Below are 18,509 nucleotides of genomic sequence, written 5' to 3'. Positions count from 1 at the left end.
GCATAATCTAGAATGCAATATACTATGACTTAAGGATGAAAAGAGGTAATTGAGTAACCGTATATATTCATTCATTATCTGTCGCCGCTTCTCCAGTTCAGGGTTGTTGTGGGTCCAGAACCTACCTGGAATCATTGGCACAAGTCAGGAACACAGACAGTCACCTGGAGCGGGACTTGAACCCACAACCTCCAGGTCCCTGGAGCTGTGTGACTGCGACAACTACCTGCTGTGCCACCGTGCCGCCCTAACCGTATCCAAATAAGTATTTTATTATCTAGTTATAAGCCTTCATGCAGCAAGATATTATTTTAAGAAGATACAGATATCAAAGCACACACAAAGATTTTCTGACTGAAACTTCTTTCAAATTCCTATAGGTTGCAGAGAGTGTATACACACCCTAAGACCGCAACCCCTGCTAAGTCAGATTATGATTTTTCTGCACCATGGCACACATGACCATCAAATGGGGGGGGGCTTTATATGGTGGCACGTTGGCGCAGCAGGTAGTGTCGCAGCTGAGGTTGTGGGTACAATTCCCGCTCCAGGTGACTGTCTGTGAGGAGTTGGTGTGTTCTTCCCGTGTCTGCGTGGGTTTCCTCCGGGTGCTCCGGTTTCCTCCCACAGTCCAAAAACACACGTTGGTAGGTGGATTGGAGACTCAAAAGTGTCCATAGGTGTGAGTGAATGTGTGTGTGTGTGTGTGTGTGTGTGTGTGTGTGTGTGTCTGTGTTGCCTGTGAAGGACTGGCGCCCCCTCCAGGGTGTATTCCTGCCTTGCACCCAATGATTCCAGGTAGGCTCTGGACCCACCATGACCCTGAACTGGATAAGCGCTTACAGAGAGAGAGATATATATATATACACATAAAAATGCATTTTATGAAATAAAAGTGTTTTGACAATTTTGTACATACATTTTCAGTGCAAGAATATAAAGCCTTAAAACACTGCTAATAGCTGAACATTAAATAACTTCAGTTTTATTCTTGATACAAGTGAAAGTTTTAAAAAAATAATATTAAACACACCCCCAACACATATCAAATCAAAACCTCATCAACCGTCAACAGCATGACACAGCTGACAGGGTAATGGCTGGCTGTGACAGAAATCCTTTAAAAAACCGCTGAAAAGTTTAATCCCTGAAGATGCCCATAAACCAAATAAAAATTTTGCTGGGAAATTGAAGTCGTGGTGATTTGTTAGTGTGTGTTGTGCTGGTACAAGTGGATCAGACACAGCAGTGCTTTTGGAGTTTTTAAAGGCGTCCCCGTCACTACTGGATTGAGAATAGTCTCCCAACCAAAAAACCATCCTGCCAAAAGCATCCCGTGTCTACTGATGAAGAACTAAAAGGACAATCAACACAAACTTTGGAGCAAAAGATGAACTACTGTCTCTGCTTTAAATCTACAAGGTGGAATGAGGTAGGTGTGTCTAACAGAGCAGACGGTGTTTAAACACCTCCAGCGGCACTGCTGTGTCTGATCGGCTCGTACCAGCACAACACACACTAACAAATCACCACCATATCAGCTTTTCCCACCAACATTTTTATGGCAAAATACTTGAAAACTTTTTGTTTTCAATAATGAGATATTTGGAAATGTAGTCACAGGCAGTTTAAACACACTGTCATTCCAGCACTGTACAAGAACGCAAAAGCAAATCTGTTGCAAATTGTGACAGACACAGACAGCAATTGGGTATTGACCAGTGTGAGACATGTTATAATACACATTTTTAAACAGGACCCTGAAGTTGTGTGGCAGCAGCACTACACTTTAAACACTTATACTTTATTGTTAAAATTGTTATTGATATATTTATCTTGAATCTGTTGGCAAAGCTGCCAAAACTTTTGATAACAATGTCAAGGTTTGAAAACTTTTGTTAAAAAAAGATTTAAAAATACTACAAAATGTGTACAATTTACCATCATTGCACTTCAGAAATAAAAAAGGACCAGTGTAGTTTCTTGAATCAAATACCAGGAGAAAACCAAATTGGGAACCCAAAATCTTGTGTGCATTGTTACATTACTAAACAATAGTTTTGTTTGTTTTCAGTGCTTACTATTCGTTTTGTTACACTGTTAATGAAATAATTATCTTCAAAAATTTGAGAAACATTTTCAAACATTTCAACCATTCATGCAGGAATCTTGATTTATTTACAGCATAATATTTAATAGATGCTATAATTCTAGCTCAAACAAGCTATGGCATATATTAATGTCTACACTACTCGCAAATCCAACACTGGAGGTATGTGTCACTGAGAGCTACATTTATGACTGCACACAATTGTAGAAAAAACAAAAGACAAGTCACACAATTCATTTAACATATTAACACTGGTAGATTGTTAGTGTTGTCCCCCCTCACTAGCTTCAGAAGTAGGTTAAAGGTCTGATTCAAACCACTATACAGTCAACAAACAACTCAAATCAACTAGGTACGTGCATTTAATTATATATTTACATATGTACATATTACAAATAATCAAATCAATAAACAAACCTGCCAGGAAGAGAAAAAACAAAACCTCTTTCATTTGCCATAAAACCATTAGTTCAAATATTTATTATCTAGCAGCACAGATGAACCATAATATTATGAACACCTCCTTGTTTCTACACTCATGGTCTATTCTCTCAACTCCACTGACCATACTCAAGCACTTTGTAGTTCTACAATTACAGACTGTAGTCCACTTGTTGCTACATTGCTTGCCCAGATTCACCCTGTCCTTCAAATGGCCAGCCATGTCTCAGTACTTTTAAAGCATAACAATTGTGATAGTGTTTTTTCTGCCTTTCTTTAATGAAACATATTAAATACTCAGTCAGAAATTTCAAGTGTATTCTATTCAATCCTGGCACCTCAAACTGTTTACTATATACGTGGATACTCCAACTCTAGACACTAGCATTCGTCCAAAGCTTGTTACATTGTATAGTGAAATCCTTCCTGGTGCCACTGAAGGAAACAGTTGCGCTTAGGCATCAAGCACAACGGTACTCTGCATTTCAAGCAGTAAGCGGGGGTCTTTACTTTTTTTCCGTCTTGTTTGCACAACTCGCACACCCTCCTCCCCACTCTGGGGTCATCTGTGAAGAATTCAGGGTAGCATACATCATCTGCTGAAAGCTCCAGAGGCAGAGACACGCGTTTGTATATTTTTCCCAAGTCGGTTGCGAGGTTTTCTTTGAACACTTTGTACGTGAGTGAGTTCTGGCCGCTTAACTTGGCTAATTCTTGGTGCATTATGAAGCTGTTCATAACTGCGATGTCGATTAAACTGTAGAAAAAGGTCTTGTACCACTTTCTGGTTTTAAGCAGCACATTATAATAGTCAACGGTGTTATCCGAGAGGTCTTGACTCCTTATGTGTTTGTAGTAGTCCTTGACTGCACGTGGAATGGTGACTTGCTTGACTTTCCACTCCCCCTGGGCATCTCTGACTCTTCTAGTCACATGATCTCCATCATATGCTTTATGCATAGTTGTGCATAGAGTGACTTCTTTGTTGTCCATCCATCTCACAAACAGAAGTTCATCACGCCTTGTCCAGCGCATCATACCAGCTGGTGCTGTTCTGGGCATTTTGTTATGCTTTAGGCGTGGAAAACCTTGACTGTTCACTGCAATGGTTCCACAAGCAAGCATGTCTTCAGCATACAGGTCAGACAAAAGTTTGGGGCTTGTATAAAAGCTATCCATGTACAATTTATATCCCTTGCCAAGCAAAGGGTGATTCACAAGTCTAGTGACAGAGTCGTAGCCTAGACCTTCCCCAATCTCCAGGTTGCTCTTGCCATCATACACCAAAAAGTTCCATGTGTACCCAGTGGCTGAGTCAGTGAGCACAAAAAGCTTGTATCCGTATTTCATGAGCTTGTCTTTCTTGTGCTGCTTTAGTTCAGTGTGAGCCTTAGACAACACCATTTTCTCATCGATAATAAGTTCTCTGCTAGGTTGAAAATATGTTTGGCATGCAGAGAGAAAGTCGGTATACAAGGGTTTTATTTTGAAAAGCGGGTCATACTCTGGGGTTCCTTTTTTGCTCATGTTTTCCTCATCCTTCTTCAAATCGCAAAAGTGAAGGTTCCAGGTTATTGCCTGAAACCTCTTACTGGACATGACAGAGCGCGGAAAAGACAAATTGTAAACTACCTTCAAACTCCAGTAGTCACTAAATTCTTCCATCTTTGTCAAACCCATGAATAAGACAATGCCTATGTAACCATAAAATTCTTCAACAGTGAGAGGTGTCCATCTATACCATTTTCCAGTATGCGCTCTTGTCTTAGAATATGCATTTGTATTCTCGACAATTGCTCTGACGACAGACATGGACATGAACAGCTGAAATATCTCTAAGGGAGAGTATGTTGTGCTGGAGGAGAGTTGTGGGCCTGGAGGTCGCTGTGGTTTGAAATTAGGAAGTTTAAACTTTCTATCTTCTTTTGAAATGTCATGCCATGCGTCTCTCTCATCATCATCATCGTTGTTGTCATACTCATAATCATCATCATCACTAATGGCCCTTTTTGGAAAACAAGGCCTTTCCCTGGAAATTCGCTTCAAAGCAGATTCTATGAGTTCCGTTGGGACTGATGTAGGAGCGGGGCACAGAGGCTCAGAGAGAGAACAAGAAGTCACTGATGGTGGTGTTAGTGGAGAGTGGGAAGACTTGATTTTCTTTCTTTTTGGTGTTGATGTATGTGTGGCTTGTTTGTGTTCTGTTGCTGTATTAGGACACCATTCCTCTTTAATGTTCTTATCTCTTAAATAATAAAATAAACGACACAGACACAAAATGTTAGAAGTCATTTTGCATTATCCATAATTGTATTTTGACCATCATTAGCTTTCAAGATTATATCATGTATATTGTCTTTTTGAGGAGGGGGAAATAGGTTAATATAATTTTGCAAGTTGACCTTCTAAGGAAAAACAGTTTCTATAAAGAAGCATTTGAGGATGTCATTTTGATTTACCCTAAAAAAGGGGTAGGAGGTATGCCTCCAGTTAAAACAACACTAGCTAATAATTTGATATTTTTTGCTCCTGGGCTCCCCCTACAGTTGCAGAGTGTTCTTCACTTTTACAGCACATTTCCAAAACCAAGGGGAGTTGGGGTTGATCCTACCCTCGCCCAAGAGTTACATAGTGCAGTCTCTGCAGTGCTGAGCCCTGAATAACAGGGACTGTCCTCCCTATTACAAGTCAGCGAAGCATTAAAACAATATTTAAGCTGTCATTTAAGTTAAAAATACTACCCTGTTTTGCTTTAAACTAGGTTGGACACTCTCCTCTTCTATGAAAATTAGACTACACCTTTACAAGCCTTATTTAGAAAAACGCTTTTTATTTCTCACCCCAATACTCAAAATGGCCATAAAAAGATGCCAACTTAGAAACGCCTCTGATACCGATTAAAAATAATAATAAGTACTGATACAGAACATAGTGCAGGTCAAGAAAAAGGGACATGCAAATAAGCTAAGCTCCATGGCATTAGTTATAAGAATAGACAGTGATAAAGAAAACAATACATACTGGGCGAAAAGCGTGTCATCGATTTCCACGGAGTCCTCCTCTTCTTTAATGTCAAAAGAACAGTCTGATGCCTCACTATCAGTTTCCAGAACACTATCGCTCTCTCGGTCCTCTTCGTTCTCTCCGGAGTAACGCACCTTCTCCGACTCCATTACAATTTAAACAGCAACAATAACTGAAACCGTGAAAGATATCAACTAACTGTAACAGTGAACGGTTACAACAGCGACAGTTACCTGCAACAGTGAACAGTAACGGGACTTAAGCGAATGAAATCTTCAAAATCTCGCTGTCTTTCGCTGTATGTAAACTTGGCGCTTGTCTCCTTTAAGGCGCGCCGAACAGACTCAGCCTCTGATAGGTCTACAGCCACAAAGGCAGTGTGTGACGAAACGAAGTCGTCATCAGCTTTATTTCCGGTTTTTAAAGGAAAAGTCCAAGAGCCATTTTATGATATTTACAATAATAATAATCATAACAAATTGTAATTCGTTATTATAAGTTACAGTACGGTGCAAAAAGACAGAAACCTACATTTATAAATTATTCAGTAAAACCCATTGTATAATTCTAATTATGTATATCGCTGCTGTCCTCTAAAAATATTTGTCTAATGTCCTTTATATATATATATATATACTATATGGCCACAATCATACGATCGGGATGCAACCTGTTGTGCCACAGTGCCTCCTGAATAAGTTTAAATATGATTACATTTTACAACCGTGCCATTAGTATGTGTGCAGATTTAATAGAACGTTTCAATCCATCTATTATTAATGTCAGCTTAGGCTATGAAACGCCAGTTAAGCTTCTTTAATTAAGTGCTTTATGAAATAAAAAAAAAAAAACAGAAAACAGGATTAAAGATCTTGGGCTTGCATTTTGACATTCGAGATGTCAATTTAAGTTATTTGTCTTGGGCGCAAACCTGGGGAAATCTGTCCCTGTCCCAATCCTAATGCTAAGCCTTGAGGGTCTCCTTGAAGTGCACACATAGGTGCTGTTGAAGAGCAGAAGCAGGAAGCGTAACCATGTGCTTTATAACCTTCACCGTGTTCCGGAAACACTCTGTCCTTTTCAGACCCACGTGTGTGTTTTACAACCAAGCGGGAGGAAGTGCTGTTCTACACTTCTGTCTCGCCCCTCTGCCATCAATGGACGTTTCTGAGTTGCGTCACGACACGGCGCGCTGCGAGTGGTCGAGGCCGACATGTACAGCCTTCCTCTTATATGACGAAACCCTGGCAGGGTACGTGTGCGCGTGCGCGACACTGCAGTGTGATTGGAGTGAAGATGGCGAGTGTGTGTGCGCGCGCCCTGAGACAGGGCTGTTTAACACTGCTCTCACATTCAGCTTTAAGGTATTTTTCACCACTCCGTACACCAGCTGCACGACTTATTGATAGTTTTAACGTCTGTAGACGTGAGAAGGATTCGGCAGTTTAAATGACAAAGAACCGGTCCATTCTGATGCTTATCTAACTTAACAGTGTTTTACCTTTAATTTTCACCTCTATTCAGAACGAAAATAAGGCTTTATATAGGGTAAGCGTGGTCAGGTTCCATAGTTAGTTGGTGAAAACTGGCCTCCATTTCTTTTCTAGTTTCAAGGCTACAGTTCTGAGTGTCCTCTAGGTTAATTAATGTTCTCTGATTATAGCATTAACCTATAAGGGTTAACATTATATGTATTATATAATTATAGGTGCTATATATGTGCAAAAGAAGATATTACATTTAAATGTAAGTAAAAAAAAAAACAATTAAAAAAAAGGCAACAGTTTACTTACCAAGGCTCAGGTCCCTGCACATTTAAGCCTAGATTGGATTATGTTGTTTTGCCTGTGGGAAAACCATCAGTTATTGGCTAACCTGCCCTTAATTCAGGGGCAGGTGGTGAGGGTGTAATCAGTGTAATCAAAAAATAAATAACAACACTGTGTTTTTTCACTTACATGCTTTACTCATACATTATAGTGTTAAATGTTGAAATTGTCCAGGATGCCAAAGGATGCCAACCACAGGACATTGTTGGCTGGATGTATTTTGTTTGGTGGATTATTCCCAGCTTTTACACTGAAATATTAAAGAACTCCAGTACTGTTGTCTGGTCGAGTCATACCAGAGCAGCACATATCTCAAAAAAATTGTCTAAGAGATTGTGAGTAGGATAAAAAGTAAGTTATAATTAAATATGAATAAATACATAATATTGGGTAACAGCCCTTCAGCATTGAGCTGTGGAGCAGGGTTTCGGAAGATTAGTTGGAATGGAATTTGTATCAAGTATTACTCATCAAACAACAGTACCTTATTTCAATAAATATATTGGGGACCTTTAAATTGTCTAGATCACCCAAATGTTTGAATATGACATTTTCATAACAAAATTATGTTGATGTGCTCTCTCTCTCTCTCTCTCTCTCTCTCTCTCTCTCTCTCTGTCTGTCTGTCTGTCTGTCCAGAGCGACTCCTCGCCTCCTCTGTACAGCAGCTCAGCAGAAGAGTCCAGGAGTGGGAACAGAGGAGGAGAATGGAGCTCAGAAACTTGAACCATCTGCCACAGAGAAAACTTTAACAGACGAGAAAACCCAGCTGGAGGAACAGGTCAAAGAACTCACGGTAAGAGATACCACAACACCGTTCTTAAAGCAGCTATTAATGGTGAAACATTTTTTTGGCCTAATGGATTTTATAAAAAAACTTGATATAAATCAAAATGGTGTAAAGTTAGGAATGCTTGCCCATATTTGCAGATCAACATATTTAACATACCTTAGAAAACACCACAGAAAATCAGAAATACCCAGAACAGACCTGGCTGTAAATTAGTCTGAATTTTTAGTCACTTACATATATTAAATGGAATTCTGGGGAATTGCTGTTCTCTCATTTGTTTAGGTTCTTTCAAAATGGAGTGCTATGTTTGAGGGAACTAACAGCTCTTTGTACCTGGCTGAAATGAATCACCATAGTTTACCAGAATTACCATAGAAACTCATTTGTAACTCAAGTTAGGTTTTGTTGCACTTACAGTCTATGTTTATTTTCATGCAGTTAGCAATCTCCTGGATTTGGCTTCAGTTCTACCTTACATCTGAAATAGCCAAAAATAAGTTAATATTACCCATCCATGGAGTAAGAATAGAGCAATATCCTCATTTATTCATGCTTTCCAACATTTGGAGTTTTCTCAGCTGTTTTGCTGCAGTTAGCAGAGAGAGAGAGAGAGAAAGTCTAGCATGTCAGACAGACCCCCTTAGCTTTTTTAACTGTTAATGACACTGGAGCTTGTGTTGTTCTAGAGGTTTTGCCAGCTAGCATGATGTAAGAAGAAAAGCAAGGTGGAACTCTGTAGCATGTACGCTAAAAGTAATTTGCTGATGCCTATATTTTAGTGGGTTTGTTCTAGTGGTTGTTACATCGTATTGGGTGTGGTGTTCTGGTGTTAGTGGTTTTGGTCAAGTGGTAGTTAAGTTTTAATGGTTTTTTTTTTTCTTTTGTGTACTTATTTCAGTATTGGCAAGGTTTTAGTGGGATTAATTCGTTATGTATTTGTGGGTTTAGTTAACTATTTGCTCAACATTTGTTAATATTTGTGGCTTTACTTCAGTAATGTCTATGTCTGTGGGTTTACTTCATTACTGACTGTTTTTGTGGCTTATTTTCCGTGTTGGCTTTATTTTTGTGGGTTTAGTTTAGTGGTATTTCCGTTCAGAAGATTTAATTTTCAGTCAGTTCCAAGCATTTAAATTTCCCTTTCTGAATGTAATAGACCATTAAAATGTTTAGAATTACGGTACGACTCATTCCAGTAGAGTACAGAAAATAAAGTGGTTCTCCAGAGCTGGCAGTCAGAAGGCTGCTCTAATGCTGGATTAACCTGTGTTTGATTGCAGGATAAATACAAACGAGCACTGGCTGACACAGAAAACATTCGGCAGAGGAGTCAAAAGATGATAGATGACGCCAAGCTGTATGGTAAGTGCATCACAAACACTGGTGGAAATAGGGGTTCATGTGTAAAATTTAAAGGAAAGCTCAGACTAGTAGTAAAGTATATGTAATATGTATGGACCATTTTTTTAAATGTCTTGTCAATACACACCTACTAGATTATAATTGTTAGCCACATTGGCAGGTTTTAATATAGGTTCATTTTGCCTTGAAATGCATAGTAGTTTCTCTAATCATTTGCATATGTCATAGTTATTAGTGCTGTGGCATTTATGTTACAATTTAATCTACAAACTGCTATTGTCATGTACCACTTAAATGTTTAACTGAAAATAACATTATTAAATAAAATGAATTGTTATATTCTAATGTCATTTACCTGCAAAAATTAGTGGGTTTGGGGTTATATTTTAGTTAGCTTAATACACACAAAGTCAAAGATTATGTAAAAGATATATTTATTCATATTTATGTATCTATTTAGAATTATATCCTTAGTGTAAGATAACATGTTTACATTATTTGAACACAACATTTGTTCTTTAGAGTTTGAAAATATTTTCATGATGAATTGACCAAAAATCTCTTGGAGTAAAACAATTTTACAGCCACTTCCTTTGAAGGGGTGCTTTAGGCATCATCTGTACACTGTTCGAAAAACTGTCACTGTACTGGTACCTCTTGCTGTCACGTTGGTGGTACCCTCAAGGGTACATATCTACTTTTAATTAGGGAACATAATTGTACCTTGTCCTATTATAATTGTAAATCTTAAAACTGTGTTGATTTCATACGCCCCTTTTCATCTCCAGGACTTGCATTGTTGTTTTGTTTTACATAACTATATAATGACATTTTACAAATATTCGCTTCTCCTTTTGGAGAAGAGAATGTAATGTACCATTAGGGAACACAACTGGACCACTATTGTACCTTTTTAAAAGGTACATACCTTGTACTTTTTCGTGACCATTAATATACATTTATCATAATTTTTTTCCTGTGTAAAACACCATTTTTGAGATGCATGTTTTGTTTTGGGGGTGGCACGGTGGCGCAGCAGGTAGTATCGCAGTCACACATCTCCAGGGACCTGGAGGTTGTGGGTTTGAGTCCCACTCCAGGTGACTGTCTGTGAGGAGTTTGGTGTGTTCTCCCCGTGTCCGCGTGGGTTTCCTCCCACGATCCAAAAACACACGTTGGTAGGTGGATTGGTGACTCAAAAGTGTCCGTAGGTGTGAATGTGTGAGTGTGTGTTGCCCTGTGAAGGACTGGCACTCCCTCCAGGGTGTATTCCTGCCTTGCACCCAGTGATTCCGGATAGGCTCTGGACCCACCACGACCCTGAACTGGATAAGCGGTTACAGATAATGAATGAATAAATTAATGTTTTGTTTGGCCAGTGACAATATTAATGTTGTAAAATGTTGTATTGACATTTAACAAAAAGCTTCTCTCTTTGCTGTTTCAAGGAATCCAGGGTTTCTGCAAAGATCTGCTGGAGGTGGCAGATATTTTGGAGAAGGCCATGCAGAGCGTGCCTAAAGAGGAAGTAACATCAGAGAACCCTCACCTGAAGAACCTGTACGATGGACTGGTGATGACGGAGGTTCAGATCCAAAAAGTTTTCTCTAAGCATGGGTTGGTGAAGCTGAACCCCACAGGGCAGAAATTTGACCCCTATGAGCATGAAGCCCTTTTCCATGCCCCTTCTGAAGGCAAGGAGCCTGGCACTGTCGCCTTGGTTAACAAAGTAGGCTACAAGCTTCATGGCCGCACCCTCCGGCCGGCATTAGTGGGTGTGGTGAAAGCCCCCTAATGGATCTGTAATGATTTGCCCAGAAGTATGTTTTTTTTTTTTTTTTTTTTTTTAAATAGTGTTAAATATCAGTCTAGAAGATGGTATCTAAAAATAAAATGACAAGATGATTTACCAAGAGACTCAAATGTACCACACACAGTTTGGACTCACTTGGGCTGTGTATTTGCAAAAATATTCACAACAGACAAAGCCATACAAATAATCAAACAAGCAAACAGCAGAACACTAGGCCATATCTCCAGGGGTAAGCAAAGGCCAAAATAACAATCATAATCCAACACTAACTCAAAATCTACATTTCCTATCCAAGCACACAAAAATAAACAAATCACGATAAATACACCTGATTCCCTGTCTATCCACATCAAATGAACCATACCAACCATGTTTATATACTTACTTTTAGATTGAGCTATGCCCTGGGAAAATAGTTTGTTTGTTTATTTTTTTCCCCCCCAAAAATACTTAATATAGATTGTCCTAATCTTAATTATCCGTGACCCTGACCTGGATAAGCGGTTACAGGCAATGAATGAATGAATAATCTTAATTACAGATTTTGTTTTAGACTTGTATTTATTTTGTATGCATGTGAAAGGCCTCACACTTCTTTCTGGTGTGTAATCAGGCCTCACATAGCCTATGAAATATTGCTCAAACAGTTACAATCTCACTGAAATTCTTGTGGCTGAATGCAATCAAACCCTCTAGTAGTGGCTGTTACTGCAAAAGACACTGGTCAAGCAGTTGTTTACACACTTTTGGCAACATAGTTTGGTTATGTAGTGGCATACTTTGTCAGTATGTATGTTATTTACTGGGAACAGTAATATACTTTTTTTTATACAAGTCTCTGTTTTTAATTTAATGCAAGATGAGGTGACAGGCTAGCAAACAAGCAAAAGCTACTAATTTATGGAGGTTTGTAGGCCACTTTGTGCACTCTGGCTTCACAATAAAAACAGCAATCAAAGGGTCTGATACAATTAAGACTATAGGCTTGTTTGAGATTAACTGCGCCTCACCTTGGTACTCAGCGAGAGTAGCCAGTTGCAGTTGGGAGGGGTGGGTTGAAAAGAGCTGTCAACACGGCCAGTATCCACCTGCAGCTCACGTGAGCCCTGGCAGATCTCACAGCATTTCATTACATGAAATATATCATATTTAAAATAATAAAGTATATAAACTCACTCTATGAGGGAACATGACCTTATTACTGTACATACAGGGTCTGTAACTGAGATTTACATTTTAGAACTCAAAGAAACAAGCGTCATAGGTTTCAGCGGAGCTTCTAGCAAATGAGGATTGAACTCTGTTGTTATCAGGCTGCCTTTTGTCCTGCACAGCTCCTGGGGAGCAACTGCAGCAGCTGGCTCTGGAGTTTACAAGCACCTTACACTCACATGACATATGGGCAGCCGTGGCCTAACGATTAGAAAACCAGCAGGAACATCCACCGCTGAAGTGCCCTTGAGCACTTAACCCAAAACTGCTCCTCGCTCTGGGTTCACAGCCCTTAGTTCACTAGTGTGTGTGTTCACTGCCGCAGATGGGTTAATTGTGGAAAAAGACACATTTCGTTGTATGTTGTACAATGACAAATAACTGCATATTATTATTGTTACATTATTATAGCAGACACAGACACAAGTTAAACAAAAAACACTGAAACAGACGCTGATCTGCGCAGTCAAACGAGCCTATTGTTAGCCTCACTCAGGGACATAAGTCGTTTATAGCCTGAACATGTGAAGTTAATTGGCAGGTGCAGTTTTACATCTGTCACATGTGGGATCCAAAGTTGGGTACCTTTTTGCTAGATTAGCTTAAGAACACAATGCACAATTCTAAACTCCATGCCTGCTACATTATTGTACTTGTGCAAGAATCGTATTCCACATTCTACAAAAAAAGAGCAGTACAAGTCTTGTTCCCATTGTGCTATAATTGTGTCTGTGAGCTGAAGATTTATCTGTGCAAGTTGTATTTTTGGGTTATTGTGCAAATTATGCAAATACTGCAACATGTAGATCCTCAATAAATTGTACCCCATTCCCATGTCAAACACAATGGCTCGATCTATCACCGTTTGAGTTACCAGATGATTAGATCTCATGGATGCCAAAATGCATCCTGAATTATCAATAGATTTTAAGTGTATGTCTAAGCACAAGACAGTTGACTGAGCTCTCTGCAGAAACTTGCAAAGAGGCGGCTGCCAGTAAATGGACAGGAGAAACTTGGGACTCAGCTTCATCCCAATTTGGAACAAGTCTGACTGTCCTCTAACCCAAAACATGATGTTTTAAAAATATTACATGTGTAGCCCAATATTAATGAAGAAGATTGGGTAGGGCCAAACCTAACAAACTATGACTCTCCAGAAAACATCTATTAATGCGAAGCTACTTATTATTCAATATAAATTCAGAGAGAATTATATCAATTAGGGTGAAAGTTTTTTGACATAAAACTAGAATATTCTAAATTTGTTACAAAAAAACTCGGGACAGAAATCATTTTAATTAAACTTATACATCCTATCACCGCCAAAGGTGTAAGGTAGGGTGACTAGACGTCCTCTTTTCGGGACCTAAAAAATGCGTCCGGCTGGGATTCCAAAACTGTCCGCGATTTTGCCGTCTACAGTATTCCCTCTGTCACAAATCTTAGTAAAAGCTCTAGTACCTTTCTTGAAGCGTGCACTTCGATGACGTATGATGACGGATGATGACGTTGTTGTAGGTGAGCAAAAGGGGCACGCCGGGATCAAGTGTTCAAGGGGGCGGAGCTCAGAGCAGAAAGACACTTTGCCGCGCGCGCCTTCTTGTGTTTACATCACTTTCAGCCGAACTCCGCTCCACATCAGTGTTTTACTGAACAGAAATGTGTTGAAAGTTGTTGAGATAATTTATCATAGTCTCTTCTTCGTATTGGGAAGCGTTTCTGTGTCACACGAGCCTTCCACTTTCTGCTCTATATTTAAAAAAACTGAAAGTCGTCACTTCTGTCCCTATAACGACACAAATACACGGACACACCTGACCGTTACTGACTTTCTGACGAGTTAATCCAGTTACATCTTTTTGTGTTTAACATTAACTTTAGAAGAAAACAGGCCAGCTCATTAAATCCGGAACAGGGGACTGAATTATAGCTCTCACATACAGGACGTTTTATCAGCCAGACCTTATAAAATAGGAAATATAAGTATTTTTACATAAATGTCTGGATCCTAGCGATGCTCTGATCATTTATCAAGTCTGTATTACTTCTGGTTGATAAAATGTGGCACTTGCTTTTAGTAACATGAAATAAGAAAGAAATTTAGTAACAAAAAATTACAAAAATATTATTTTTACTTAGGTCCAAATATTGAATGGAAAGGAATCTGTCCAAAAAGGCATTTTTTTTATCTTCTTAACGAGTATCTGTTTATGTATTAAATTTCAGCAGCATATTTTCATAGTTATGGAAACATTTGGGCTGCCAACCTGCCCCGTGTGTCCTCTTTTTTGAAAACTCAGATATGTTCACCCTATGTAGGGGGGGGGGGGGGGCAATTAAATGTTTACAGAGAAGGTTATCGACCAATAACGGTAGCGCTACAGTCAGACCGTCCAATCAGAAGATTTTAGGCTCCTTCACCACTCCCCCTTCTCACTCAAGCGAACCAAACTGAGTAGGTGAGGGCGGGCGGGGCTAGTTTGTGAACGAAACTTCTCGAAATTCTATGTAAACTCTGGAAAATAGTGATGGGAAATTCGGCTCTTTTTGGGGAGCCGGCTCTTTAGGCTCGGCTCTTTCGGGTCCTAAATGGCTCTTTGTTTTACCACTTATTTCCACTGGTACAGAACAATATTACCTACATTTTACATGACTATATAGACAAAATATTATTGTTCAATATTAAAAATAATAAATAGTGTTGCAATGGCCAATTGTTTTTATGGCTGTCTTGTAATAACTCACTGATTGCACTCACACATTCAATTGTATAAATAACTGGGTTTTTATTTAAACACCTTAATAAAAAATCACTTGTAAACTCTGAAATATAGCCAATGGAACCCAAAAGGTAGGTATTACAAAATAGCGTATTAAATTAAATAATCATCAATTTCTGGGTAATAAAATAAACAAATACTCTGCAAAGTGCAAAACAGCAGCATTCAACGGTAGTGATTAAAACAACCACAACTGTCAACAAACATTTAACTGATTTAACATTTTCTTCAACAATTTTTTTGGAAGGCAGATTGGCTTTCAGGAAAAAAGAGGACATATGGTCACCCTATGTTACATTAGATTTTTAAAGAAGATTTAAATATCTAAGAATTACTATAACAAGAGAATTAAGCTGATAGTTCAAAATCAGATGGGACAGTAATATTTTGATGCCTGGACCTATTTCCTGATCATCCACATTCTTTTCTTTTTTTATCTTCAATCTCGTAGTGCAACCATGGCAACTGTTATGTCAAGGTAGCTTTCAATTTTGACACTGTAGAGTTAAATATTGGTCACTGTAAATGTACCTTTAAAGGAACAACAGCGTTTAAAAGTTCATCTGTGTTCCCTAAAGGTTTATTTCAGTTTATTATAGAAATGTGTCGAAAAAACAAAGCATATTATAAGTCCTGGAGATGAAATGGGGCGTATGAAATCAACACAATTTTAAAATCTACAATTATAATACAATAAGGTACAAATATGTACCCTTGAGGGTACCGCCACAGTGACACATTTTCTGACAGTGTATGAAAGCCTTAGTTAGGTGCTAACACTGTTAAAGACGGTAACCTTTCTCCTACACTGTCTAAAATGTTACTTATTTTATACATCACAATTGAAATTGATAAATCACTCTAAATGTTGATTATTCTGGGCTGCATTTTTTACACTATTTTCAATTGGATATATTTATCAGCTTGGTTTAACATTTAACAACTGTAGCTAGGAAAAAACACATTTGTAGGTGGAGCATGTATACGTCAGCTGTAACAGGCAGCAGGTCTGTATGTCTGGGTGCCACTGAAGAGGCTGGACTTCACACTGATGACCAACCATATGGATGAGAGTGGACTGATTTAACTTTGATTTGTACTTTACAAAACCTCTGTCTCTGGTAAAATATTTTCAGTAAACTTATTACATCCGATTTAAACAGTCCTAGCATTATTTTACAATTTATGCATATAAAACAAAGTAACTAACACTGTTCTTATTCTAAATAAATAAATAAATAATGAAGAACAGCTGAACTATTCGTCTCACCTGGGGCTGTATGATGGTCAACTTCAGTGACTTCAGTCTATTGAGTTTGACAGCCCCCTGCTGGTCAACGCTGGTACAGAATACTAATTTTTAGCACTTAGTTCCTCAGATTGTGTTCCCGTGATCTGAAGCTAACAAGAATAATACCAAATCTGCTTTTAGACCTGCTGGTAAAAACTATCCTATTTAGTCACTAGTAGGAAAAGTAAGTTTGAGGGAAACATTTTTTGTTGTTTATAGATGGCTAGAATTGTAAAATAAAGTAATGCTAGAAATATCTTTTTTATTGTTTTTTGGTGTTTTGTACAGGCAAGAAAAAAATGTGGAACTTACTCTTGTGAATGCCCTTTCAACTTTTTTTTTCCATCCTACTTTTCAGGTCTTCTGTATGTAGAAAACTGATTTAAGAAATTTGATCCATCAAAAGTACCCAGACTTTTAGGGTTAAATATAATGTGTACAAAAATATTGTTCCTATACTTATGTACAATTGGCATTTTCTATTTGGCTGGCATGCTTTTCACACCACTTTTTAACAAAATAAACCTAAAAATATGAATGTGCTTAGCATATTCAATATATTACAGGAAACGCCCCAGTCGTGTGGATGGCTGCTACATATATGTTTTAAAATTCCTATGCCCTCTTTGCCAATTTTAGTGTTATTGACTGTATCCAGGAAATTACTATGCTTGCTATGAGTGTCTTTTTAAGGACAGCAATAATTTGATGCACATTTAAACGATTTTGAAACTGGAAGACTTCATACTGTTTGTCAAAGTAAGAACAATAGTACGTGTTAAGATTCACGGCATTCTTAAAGAATTAGATTTTTTGATAAAGTAAAAAGTATGGTTAAATGTAGCCTGTACACTGAAACTTTCCTGATTTAGAAAATAAATAATCAAAGAAACTTTTAAAATGACTAGCCATAACCATGTATAATTTCAAACATTTCATTTTGTTAAAATGAAGAAAACTGTCATAGTTCATTTCACATTCTTTTTAGATCTGTCAAATGGTAAACATCCTCCTTTGCTGCTATGTCCATCTACCTATCCAAGATCTTATTTGCTTTAAGAATTTTTCCTCAGAAATGCTATTGCTAATGCTGATTGGTTGTGACTAGCTTCCAATCAGTACTTGTTAGCAATGCTAGCATATCTGGTAAAGCTATTTCTTTTCATGTGCTCTCATGTTTCTAGACCTATATTTAAATTCTTTTGGAACAGTGTGTTTATTATTGGTCCAAGATATCTTAACAGTGGTTGTGCCTTCGTGCTCCTGAGAAGCAACCACCAGCTTCTGATTCCTGTATTCACTGGGCACAAGGTGGGAACACACCCTGGAGGGGGCGCCAGTCCTTTGCAGGGCAACACACACACTCACACCTACGGAAACATTTGAGTCGCCAATCCACCTACCAACGTGTGTTTTTGGACTGTGGGAGGAAACCCACGCGGACACAGGGAGAACACACCAAACTCCTCACAGACAGTCACCCGGAGCGGGACTCGAACCCAAAACCTCCAGGTCCCTGGAGCTATGTGACTACCAGTTGCCCCACCGTGCCACCGCCCAGGTAAATCTCCTGGGTTAAATAGTTTAATTATATCAATGTATTGCGATCACTCTGATTGTTTGCCACTAAGCCCATAGTTGAATATTGTACCCTGCCTGGAAAGAGAATAAAATTGAGTGTCACTCAGACATTAAAACACACAGATCTCCAGTTCAATAACTTAGTGATGCCCCAGCAATAAAAGGCCACCATTGCTAGCCAGTGCAGGAGTCTGTTAGCTGTCATGACAGATCAGGGCATTTAGTGTTTTTTTTCAAGAGCGATATAGCCAGTGGCATTGTGATAGCAGC

At 38.6% G+C, this 18,509-nt stretch overlaps 2 protein-coding genes across 2 annotated transcripts; one reads left to right on the top strand and one right to left on the bottom strand.

The window, feature by feature from the left end:
* Positions 1-479: 479 nt before the first annotated feature.
* Positions 480-5,893, bottom strand: LOC136707532 (piggyBac transposable element-derived protein 4-like). Its single transcript, XM_066681665.1, has 2 exons — positions 5,573-5,893; positions 480-4,796 (listed from the first exon to the last, which is right to left on the bottom strand). The coding sequence occupies exons 1-2, from the start codon at positions 5,722-5,724 to the stop codon at positions 2,954-2,956; spliced, it is 1,995 nt and encodes a 664-aa protein (XP_066537762.1). The 5' UTR covers positions 5,725-5,893; the 3' UTR covers positions 480-2,953.
* Positions 5,894-6,703: 810 nt separating this feature from the next.
* Positions 6,704-13,413, top strand: grpel1 (GrpE-like 1, mitochondrial). Its single transcript, XM_066681362.1, has 4 exons — positions 6,704-6,939; positions 8,044-8,200; positions 9,478-9,559; positions 11,008-13,413. Exons 1-4 carry the CDS (start codon positions 6,809-6,811, stop codon positions 11,352-11,354), a joined length of 717 nt encoding a protein of 238 aa, XP_066537459.1. The 5' UTR covers positions 6,704-6,808; the 3' UTR covers positions 11,355-13,413.
* Positions 13,414-18,509: the final 5,096 nt, after the last annotated feature.

Source organism: Hoplias malabaricus, chromosome 9 (genome assembly GCF_029633855.1).
Source record: "Hoplias malabaricus isolate fHopMal1 chromosome 9, fHopMal1.hap1, whole genome shotgun sequence".
Taxonomy (NCBI): domain Eukaryota; kingdom Metazoa; phylum Chordata; class Actinopteri; order Characiformes; family Erythrinidae; genus Hoplias; species Hoplias malabaricus.
This window is presented reverse-complemented; position numbering and strand designations above follow the sequence as displayed.